Raw genomic sequence first — 10893 nt, 5'->3', positions numbered from 1 at the left:
CTCCTCGCGCAGCCCTAACGGTCGCCTCTTCTCTCCTGGCAGCGCGCGGAGGAGGCTCCGCTGAGCGGGCGGCGGCACCGGCGGACGGCGCGGAGCGGCGGCAGGAGGCGGCGGCGGGAGGAGAGGAGGAGGAGGAGGCGGCGGCCGCTCGCAGCCCCGGGCTCGGCGGCGCGATGTGGCGGGGGCGGCTGCTGGGGATCGCCCTGGGAGTCGCCGTGCTCTGGGCGTCGCAGGCGGGCGCCGCCGCCGCCGGGCACTCGGAGGCGGCGGGCGCCAAGGAGAGCCGCGCGAGCCGGGCCAAGCGGCGCGGCCAGGGCGGCGCCGGGCACGACGCGCTCAAAGGGTAGGTGCGGGCCGGGGCCGCTACCTGCGGCGGGCGGGCAGCGCGGGAGGCCGGCGGGGAGGCGCCCCGGGCCGAGCGGGGCTCCCGGCGCCCCGGGGCGGATCGTGGTGTCAGGTGGAGCGTCACCCCCACGGCCCTCGCCCGCCTCCCCAGCGCAAAATGCCGCTGCGGGAGGCGGAGGGGGCTCGGCAGCTGCTCCGGGGGGCAGATGAGCCGAAAATTTTAAAAATCGGAATGTTGGAGGGGAGGGGAAAAAAAGGGGGAAAAAAAGAAAAAAAAAAAAAGGGCGTTTTGTTTCTTAGGTGCTCGCTGGCACCTCGTCGGTCCGTAGCCAAGTGCTTAGTGCAGCCCACGGAGGGTGGRCGCGGGAGAAGTGGCCTGGAGAGGGTTGTGTGCCGGGAGGGATGCGGGTGCCTCCCTGTGTCCCTAGGGGAGTCCGTGCACCCGCTTTCACCGGGCAAATGCGCTCGGCTTCCTAGTGCGGCTGCTGTGTCGTTATTCCCCTGCAAAAGTACATTTTTACCCGTTTCTATATTTGCCCTCTTGGAAAGATACTGAGTTTGTGTTATAGGTCCTCATCCTGAAAAAAAAAAAAAAAAAAAGTATGCGAGCAGTTACTCTTTTCCTTTAGGATGTGAACTGATAGGGTCAGACTCCCTCATTTCACTTCCACGTACCTGGAAAAGTTGGACAAGGTAGATTGTTTCTGTGACCCAGCCGTCCTTGGCGCTGAAGTGTTTGCAGCAGGGCTTACAGGGCTAATTGCACATAATAAGAGTTTGTAAATGATTTGAGGAAGAATATTCTTAGAAAGGGTTTTGCTGAGAAGGTTTTAATGCCCCTTTTCTTTTTAGAGTTCTTTCCTAAGCATTAAGTTGACAAACACCATTTTCTGGTCTGTGGGACCAAGTCTGCACATGTATGCCAACTCCATTGACTTGGTGGGAGCTGCAGACATGTATCRGAGAATAAAATTTGTTTTATTGAAGAAAATACTTTACTGTAAGGCTGTGCTATTTAGATGTGAATAATAGTGCATCAGGACAAGGTATTTCAAGTGTTAATTGTTTCTGAAAATGTAAAATGTGTTAGAGTAAGCCTTTAATCTGAGGAGTTGGTTCATGTATTTAATTGAAACCTTACATTTTTTCTTTGAATTGATCCTTTATCATGTATATCTGTGAGTTCTTTATCTTTTTAATGTATCTGTTTAGCGATCTGAGAAGCTAGGATTAATGACAATATTTGTTTTATATATTTGGAATATCTGAATGAGTGTCTTTGGGAAGCAGGTTCTTAGCCAGGAAAGYGCCCGAGTTGCTTAAGGAGCTGGAAATCCCGTTGTTACCACGTGATCATCTTTGCCAGTGTTGGGAGAATCCTGCTGGATGCTTCTAATGTAGAAATTGCAAGCACTTCCTTAGGTGTGGCAGTATACTGCACAAAATGAATAGAAAGAATTGTCATTTTAACAGACAAAGCTGGAAATAAGTCTTCAGAAATCCAGATGGAAAACRTATTTTGAATGTATAGGAATTGTATATACATTAGACAAGGAAAATTTAGCGTTATTAGATGGACTAAAGCACTAAAAATACGATTTTACAAGGAAGCATACTACTTTTCCAACTTCTTCATCAGTAAAGAGGAGCCTGACTGGTCTGATACAAATCATAATAGATGTTGGGAAACTTTATTTTCATCTTATTGTGGTTGACTGAGAATAAGACTGTTGTCTTGGCAATGAACTCGTGCTCAGTTTTTAGTCTGAGGAAACATTTTTAGAGAAATCCTTTAGATTTAGAATTTGCATTCTATCATGAGCATGGAAATTTTTTTAGTATTTAAAAAATTGAGGAAAGTCTCTGTACAAAGACTGGCCTTACATGTAAAAATGAGGAAGTCTGGGATTTACTTTTTTGCTTTGGTGACTTCTCACACTTGTGTGTCTCACTGCAGCCTGCTCATTGCAAGAGTTCTCTTCCTTACAACCTTTGCCTCGTTAGTTTTACAAGTGAGTTGTTCGAGCGCATGATATGGTTCTAGAGGTGTRTTTTAACTTTAATTATTACAAATTGTGTGGAAAAGCCTCTTCCGTATTTGTTGTAAGACTTTAAGCTTGCTGATTATGTTGTTAGAATTGATCCTACCATGAAGGTGTTAGCAATTAAGTCCCCTCCATGCCAGGCATGTTTGAATGAGATGGTCTAAGCCAGCGCGTGTTTATGTGCAGTGCCYGTTGCCTTTAAACAGGCAGGATAAAAGTGGCAGTTATTTCAGAATAGATCTGGATTTTTCAGTGTCGTAGCCARCATTCATACTGTGAAATAAGAAACGGAAATGTCTGTGGAATCTGTTGTGAGAAGTGAAAATAGTAAGCGTGTCACATAGACGCTTAACCYCTAAACCCCAGAGACTTTAGGACAAACGTTAATGTGTTGATTTACAAGGCATCAAGCCTTTATCCTGTGAACTTGTTAAATATCTAGGAAGCGTGAAGTCCTGAAGAAAGGAAAAACTACAAAATTGGGCCATGGATGTGAAGCTTTTTCTAGAAAATACAAACATCAAGTGAAAGGTACAGATGTTTGAACCATTTGCATATAAAATAAATATCAATATACTGGTGATTTGATCAGTACTTTACTGAATATTGTGAATACAAGCAGTATTAAGGATTTTATCATTAATTAGGATTTCACATTTTCTGATGATGATAAGACATAGATCCTTGAACTTTAAGCGGGGGGTAAATCAGATCTTGAATAACACTTTAAGCAGTGCTTGTCAGCTTCTTCGCAGTATGATGGACATAGAAAGCAGCTGTTTGCCTAACAAATAGCTCAGCTCGGGTTTTAAAAAGAACTAAGATTTCTTAAAGACACCCAAATGGTAATGTAACTACTCTAATTAAGATACTAGTTAAATGTATTTGTCAAGAATAGTTTAACTTATTTGTTGTTATTAAGTTGTAGCGATGGTGAATATTGCAGAACAGACTAGTTGGCTCCAATATGGTTCATAAGCCTCTTGGATTAAAACTGCTCAGGAGTGGACTGCGGTTCTTGGATAATTTTCGGTTGGTCGTACTCCCCCATCGAAGTCCGTAGATCGACTGAAGCGCCTGCTTGTGTAAACTGTGTTGGCTTTGACCCTTGTCATGCATCGCTGCTCCCAGCAATAAAATAAATCTTATAAATCTATAACATAATTCCAGTATTCAAATATATAATTAAGGCTTCTGGTTTTCGTTTTAAACCAATATTTACCACTAAAAGCCCGCTGAAGAAAAGCAGACTTACCGTACCGGTAAATATTGGTTTATACTGCAAACCTCAAACATTTTTCTTACCACTTTTGGCCCGCACACCTTTGGCTGGCTGCTCTTGCCACACCTTGCCAGTGGCACATTGTGGGCAAGGGGAGCCTGAATGCTGAGGACTACTAAGTTAGGAATAGAAGAAATAACTAAAAATGTACCAAAAGAACCATTTGAATTGCTTTCTGCCAGTACTGTATGTATTGAATTTTCAGWTATAAAAGTTGCACCGTCAACTTTAAATACAGGATAATCTTAAAAACATATAAGTCACTGTAGTAGCTGATGTACTAGAGTACACGTTGGTGTGCTAGTTCCAGGCCTCTATGCCTTGCATGGTAAAGCCAGCACAGATGAGGAATTTTTCTGTCAGTGCGCATCTGAATGCGAAAACTTGAGGTCTTTGGCAGCAAAGGTTCTGCACCTGAGTTTATATGCTAATAGCTATGTGGGTTTTGTTTTTTATTTATTTATTTATTTGATATTACATTATGTTGTTCATGAATGGAAATCTTAATCACAAGTGAAATGAGTTTGGAGAAGTTGGCACCAGACTCATATAACTTGTTTCCTTTCTTGCAGTGTGATGCAACTTGGTGCAGGTGTGAATGTCTCTGGAGAGCAGGTTGCATGTGTGGATTAGGACTGGGGCAAGAGGACTGAAGCAAGCAAGAGGCAGACACAGAATTCATTCCATGGCAGGCAGTAACTCCTATTAACCCTTCTTCATTAGCTAATATTTAAAGAGGGAATAACGTTTTTAGTTCCAATCATATGGATGTCTTAATGCCATGATATATTTTAATTAGAATTTTAAATATATTTTACCTCAGATATTTAATTTTTTAATATACATTTAATGAATGCTATCTGATAATACTCTGCACACTGAATTTCTTTATCCAGAATCAGTAGCCATGCAGCAACTCCCATGTTAGCATTCTCGTGATGGTTCCATGTTGTTCTTGAGACCAAAGTAAAACAGTAAAATTATATAATCTTCAGGCTTTTGCGCTCCCACTTAGATTCCCAAGCCCTTTCATATGGACATCTCTTTAGAAGGGATGGCCTCAATATTAATTTGGTTTTATGGTTTATAGGAATAGACCCCTAGACCTGCATAGATTGTAGTGCAGAATTAGGACTTTCTTCCTTTTAGACTCACCATTGAAAAGCTGTTTTATGGTTAAACCTTATGCTCAGGCTTCATTCGCTGCTACTGGCTTCATTTGCTAATAGGTGACTTAGACACTGATGAGTCAGTGACTAGCCTCTTAGCCAGTCTTCCACCTGTAATTTTTCTCATAGTGTATTTTGGCAAGAGTTGAATGGTTTTGAAATGCTGTGTGTCTGTTATGTGAAATTTGAATCAGCCCTCTCCTCCCACCCAAATACATCAGACAGCTCAACATAATACTTCAGAATTACTCAGTGCTTTTTCCCATGTTATGCAGTGCCAAAGTAAAGGCTGCAGTGAGCAGTAGAGCCTCTGAGATACTGTATGAGCCCTGACCATGTTGGAAATGCTATAAAAGTGGCTCAGGACAGTTGAATCAAATGGATTCCTGTCTTGATCACTGGATTGAGGACACTGAAAAGGAGGAGGGCGGAGCTCCATGTGGTTCTTTTCTTTCTTTTTTTCTTTTTTGTTTTATTTTTCTCCTCCTGCAGCGTGCGCACCTGGCAGCGATGCACACACAAGGCACACGCAGGACGCAGCCTGTGTCGTTAGCAGTGATGCTCGCTTAGCACAACGGTGTTCACGTCATCCATCTTCAATTTTCACGGTCACTTTAAATACATGAATAGTTTAATCAACCCCAGATTATTCGAGCTCTCTTATCTAAGCAGAACCCAAACTGTCTAGCTACGTGGATCACCAGAAAGGCTTCCCMTTGATAGCAGTGTGCCAGACATTGGCTAAGAGGAGGTCATCTCTACTTGAACAAAGCATAGTTAGGCACTTTGAATGCCTGCTCATGAAAATAATCAGGAATCAATCAGTAGCTTTTTCATACTKCAGCAAAGATCACCTTCTATCTTGTTTCTTTTCCTACTTATCTCCCTGCTTGAACCCCAAAGATCAAGAGTGTAGGTATATGTGTCACTTTGGTCTTACTCCCTGGACTCATTTATTTATTTATCTTAGAGTGGAAATATTGTGGTCTGGATAGTTTCTGATAATTTGTCACACTGTTCTGGGAAGAATATTTGTAGCTAAATTTTGTACTGTGAGCATCTCTCTTAATTGTTTTCTCATCAGTTCTCAGTTTGAAACCTCAATTTTCCTCAGGGCTTCAGACCTACAGAATAGCCTCGTTCTTGCCAAGGTTGGTGCATAGACAGAGAAGTGAGAAGAATCACTGTCTTCCTTTGTGACAATTCAGTAAAGTTGCACTCTTCTCTAGAAGGTGCATTGGAAAGCAAAATGTAGCCTGTTAAATTAAAACCTGTCCTTTCTGGTTTTGCTTACATACCTCCACTGAAGTATGAAGAACTTCTAGCTTTTATCTTGCAGAATACTTTCAGTGTTGACTTGCTGGAGAATCTGTTGTTTTCCTTTCTACTTCTCATTTTATGAAATGATTCATGACCATTAAAGCCTCAGAAATACCAAATGGAAGCCACAGTTCTTTTGTCTACAGTCTTAATCATTTTCATCCTCTTTTTCAAGCTTCCCCCTCCCTCATGCTTTGCTGGAGGACATCAGAATATCCAGTGATGTTCAGCTGAGGTTTCAAACGAAAATTTGTTTCCTTTCAGGAACATTCCTTTTTTCCTGTCTCTTTTCTGCTTCTTTTTTGTTTTTCCCTCTAATATTTCATCTTTTTCTCTTCCCTGTGCACAGAGTGAATTCCCAGTCCGTGCTGTGGACAGGCTGAGTCAAAGCTGTGGGCTCATCATCAACAGACTGTTCCCTTGTGCTGTAGCAGACATGCAGGTCACTCACCTTTTAAAAGCATAAAATCATAGAACCATGATGGTTGGAAAAGACCTTCAAGATCATGGAGTCCAACTGTAAACCCTTCAACACCACACCTGCTAAGCCATGTCCCTAACTGCCTCATCTACACGCTTCTTGAACGCTGCCAGGGATGGTGTCTCCACCACTTCCCTGGGCAGCCTGTTCCAGTGCTTTAYATATTGCTTTCCCAGTAAGGACTTGGRGACTCTGCGGGAGGAATGAGAAGGGGATATATCTTTTGCCTAACGCGTGAGCATATTCCCTGGCCAGCATTGCACTCCGTCATGCTCCTGAGACTCTCCCAGAGTCTGTCATTGCAAAAGAGACAGCAGATTGTCAGAACCCATGCGGAAAAATCTGCTTAATGTCAAGAACTGTTGTCCAATTGCTGTATTTATCCGTCACAGTGTGATGGAGTTAGGGTTAGAAAAGCGTTCAGTGCCGCTACAGGAAACTTGCTTGTCGTTTTGAACTCTTGACTTGTGCGTAGGCCTCACGGCTGCAGAGCCAAAGACACCCGTAGAGCTGCTCAGCATGTTATTTTTTTAGCTGAGCTGAGCCAGGATCCTGGGACAGCGGTGCTCTCGCTGTCAGAGTGAGAAATAGTTATCGTATTAGGCTCTCTGCATGGCAGAGACATCCAGGCTAGCTTACTGCATAGTGAAAATCTGTGTGCCAGAAGCGGTGCTTTGCGTGTAAAAGGCATAGTTTGCATAAAAATGGGGTTGGGATTTTGAAGMTGTGAAATGCTTATCCATTCTAGGGTAACAGAAGCTGAACTCTTTTGTTTTCAAAGTTTCACAGATTTTTTCTTCTTATACTATTGAAATAACTTTCAAAATCCCACCTAAAGCCTTCACTGAATGCTGAAAATGGCACAGAGTGATCATAAACAGCATGCCTTTCTAATATATAGCTGAACTATCCTCATTTACTAAATACAGTATATAGAAAAGCTGGRCTGTCCCGTCAGAGCCTTCTTTGCTGCTCACTCTAGGTGGAAGGTGCCGGCTGTGCAGAGGGAGGCACTAGGTGCCCTGCTCCTGGGTCCCTGACATTTAGGTGGGAAGGGGCCCCTGAGGGCCGTGTGGTCCAGCCCCTGCCCAGAGCAGCCGGGTTGCTCGCAGCCTTGTCCGCCTGCAAGGAGAGAAATTCTTGCATCTGTGAGGGTGCTGAGAAAAGCCCCGGGGRGGGCAGCAGAGCTGTGCTGCTTTCCAGGGGGACTGGCTTCTAGCTCTGAGATGCTGAGGAATTTAAGAATGTACAAAAATTGGTAAAAGATTTGATTGTGTGTCCCTGGAAAACAGCTAGTAACAGCTCTTCTTGTGTTCTGGAACTGTAACTAGGATTTCTGTGTACGCTGGATATATTCAGATGTCCAGATTCACGTTTTAAAGACCAGTCTATTGTTTTTTTCAGGTAYACTTTGTCATTCTTTTTAGCACTGTCTATGAGTATATCAATTAAATTTTGTCTGGAAGTCATCAGCAAATAATTTTGGATGCAGCTTTAGCAGGTACCAAGTTTTGTCCATGTAAGAAGAGAAATAGAGAAAGGTTCCTCTAAAAAAAATAACRGTTGGTTGATGGTATTATTGTAACCGTTACCTCTTCTGCCAGAAAACTGTGTCTCTCCATTACATTAAACCTCTGCCAGCTGCTACAGCCAAGGAGTTAATAGAAGTTCTTTAAACACTTTCTTGCAAGGAAGAGCCCACGGGTATTTTCACAGGGAGAGGAAAGTGAGCCGAGGGCACGGTTAGAAATGCTCCCCTCCCGCCCTGCATCCCAACGCGGTGTTATCTGATGATCAGCTGTGCCCTTTGCTCTCTCGGCTGCTCTCTGCCCACTCTGTCTAGTCRCTCCGTGTAATTTGTTCAAGACCCACGCGTTGGGCTTGCTTCAGCCGCCGTCCCGCCAGCACCGGCCAGCGCACGGCTGCGCAGCTGGCAGCGTTTCTGCGCCAAGCTTAGTGCACAGAGGTGCCAGAAACTGCCTCTCCCCCCTCGAGGAAATCCCAGCCTCTCCAGAGGAGGGTGCCGCCCATGGCTGCTCCCACGGGAAGCAGAGTGTGGCCGGGACATGCTGCCTTGGCACATCCCCTGCTGCGGGGCTCCTGTGGGGCTCTGGCCGTGCTGCAGATTCACCTTTCCCTGCCAGAGGTGCAGGAGAGCACGGTGCTGGAAAGGTTATGTCTTGGGGATCCTTGGCAAAAAGCATTAAATTGGTACTTGTCTCTCAGGAGTTAAATCCTGCTCCTCAGTCCTGCGTGAGCTGCATCCTTGTGCCTGCACTGAGTCAAAAAGYGTGGGCCATGTGGAGGTGGAAAGCCAAGAGGAGTCTTTGCTCCCTAATGGGGGCAGAGGCTCCTTGCCTTTGCACCTGAAGGGGAGTATCTTCTGTTTCCACATACGTAGCTGCTGTCTCAAGCATTAATTACGGGAACATTAAGAGGAACTTCTCTCACTATGCTAGTCTAATAATTTTCTAGTTGGTGACTAACATCTTTTCATAATTATTTAATTAATCTAGCTACTGAACTTGTACTTGCACAACATTAATTGAAGATGTAATTTCTTCTTTATTTTGGACCTCCTGGAAACTCTGGGCATCAGCTGTAGCTCCTCTCAGCATTATAACACTTTGGGAATCCTTTACAKTTCACAAGTGTGTAAGTGACTCTAAAATAAATTGGCAGCCTTATTTCTCATTTCCCAGCCCCTGGTCTGTCTTTTTTGATGCAATCGTTCATGTGTTTTCTGTGCATAGTCACAGAGAATTTGACTGGAGGAAGCTTTCTGTATCAAATGCAACACTGCAGARTTGTACTGTGCTAACATAGGCAACGTATGCACTGGTATTTTAGTTTTTTTATTTTTGCACATAATCTTGCATTCTCAATCTTTTATTGAGATTATTATTGTGCAATAGGTGCTTTGCAGATGGAGGCACATGAGGTCAGTACACTGGAAAGCTTGAATTCTCCGGATCAGTATCAGTAAAGGATACAGGATGAGGTACATCAAGCAGTAAACTAATTCCATATAAATGTTGCCTTGTTGCCTTTTTTTTTTTTTTTTTTTTTTTTTTTTTTTTTTTTTTTTTTTTTTTTTTTTTTTTTTTTTTTTTTTTTTTTTTTTTTTTTAAAAATATTTTTTTTGTTTTTTTTTTTTTTTTTTTTTTTTTTTTTTTTTTTTTTTTTTGCTTTTCAAAGATCATTGATGGTTCCTGATGTATTTGTGCAGTTGGAATTAAACTGCTGGCCTGGATCTAATGGTGGCCACATCTGTGTTTCAGGTGGGTCCTCTCCCGCTTTTGGAGTGAGGGAGGGTGATATGGGCAGCATGTGTGGCTTGGACTGTATACATGAGTTTTGCCTATTTTACCATTACAAACCATATTTTATAATTTACCTCTGTGGTGCTGTTGCAGTTTTATAAGAATATAAAATGCTTTTTTAGTATTCATAGCCTATAATATCAGCAGGAAAGCACATTCTATTAAACACAGCAGTGGCTGTTTAAGAACCATGATGGAGCCTTTGAAGTGTGATTGATGGTTGTTATGATGTAAAAGTAGTTGTGTGAAAATAATTCAGAGAAAGGTAACACTTGTATGGGTAGAGGGATGGACCAAGTGAATTGTGAAATYTACCCAGCCGTGTTTTATGGGCTTCTGTGAACAGAAGCTCTTTGGTATGTGTTTGTTATGCTTTCCAATACCTGGTCAATCTACTTGCTTAAACCATTATTATTTCTTTTACTTGATATTGTGAGATACTGTATTGGCTAATGTCACAGGGACCGTGTATATGTTATTGTACTGTGCACATTCTTTAATAATGAAATGAAGACAAGATGARGTTGCTTTTTACTCCTCTTTACTCTGTTGAAATCTTATGCTTTGAATAGCTCTCATGATACGCTATTGGAATATTTTTGTTCCATCRTTTTTGGTTGCTGCTTTTTGGGACATATGGCCAGTAATTCAGCAGCCTTCAAAACTATCAATGAATTTAATCTTCTAACTTGATTCTTTTTAGACCTCTTTTACAAATAGACACATGGAGCTTTATTGGGAAGGTGAGGGGCACGYGGGCCCACCTCTCCCTCCCAAAGAAGCCAACAGTAGAGTTCAGGATTTAATATAAGTTTCTTTTATGAAGCTAGACAGAAGCTTTCTGGCGAAAAAGTGTTCCAGTGGAAAATGCACTTGTCAGACTCAAACTGTTCCATGGACGGGTAGTTTGATGGCTTTTTTTTTTTTT

The 10893-nt window shown here is 42.8% G+C and overlaps 1 protein-coding gene across 1 annotated transcript in view; it reads left to right on the top strand.

The window, feature by feature from the left end:
- The first annotated feature begins 173 nt into the window (after positions 1-173).
- FBN1 (fibrillin 1) overlaps positions 174-10893 on the top strand; it is a 137191-nt gene continuing 126471 nt past the window's right edge. The window contains exon 1 of the mRNA XM_026045677.1: positions 174-343. Within this exon, the coding sequence (XP_025901462.1) occupies positions 174-343 (170 nt within the window). The remainder of the gene's footprint in view (positions 344-10893) is intronic.

Source organism: Nothoprocta perdicaria, unplaced genomic scaffold (genome assembly GCF_003342845.1).
Source record: "Nothoprocta perdicaria isolate Ctin4 unplaced genomic scaffold, notPer1 scaffold_41, whole genome shotgun sequence".
Taxonomy (NCBI): domain Eukaryota; kingdom Metazoa; phylum Chordata; class Aves; order Tinamiformes; family Tinamidae; genus Nothoprocta; species Nothoprocta perdicaria.
The sequence above is the reverse complement of the archived record's forward strand: the minus strand, read 5'-3'. Positions and strand labels throughout refer to the sequence as shown.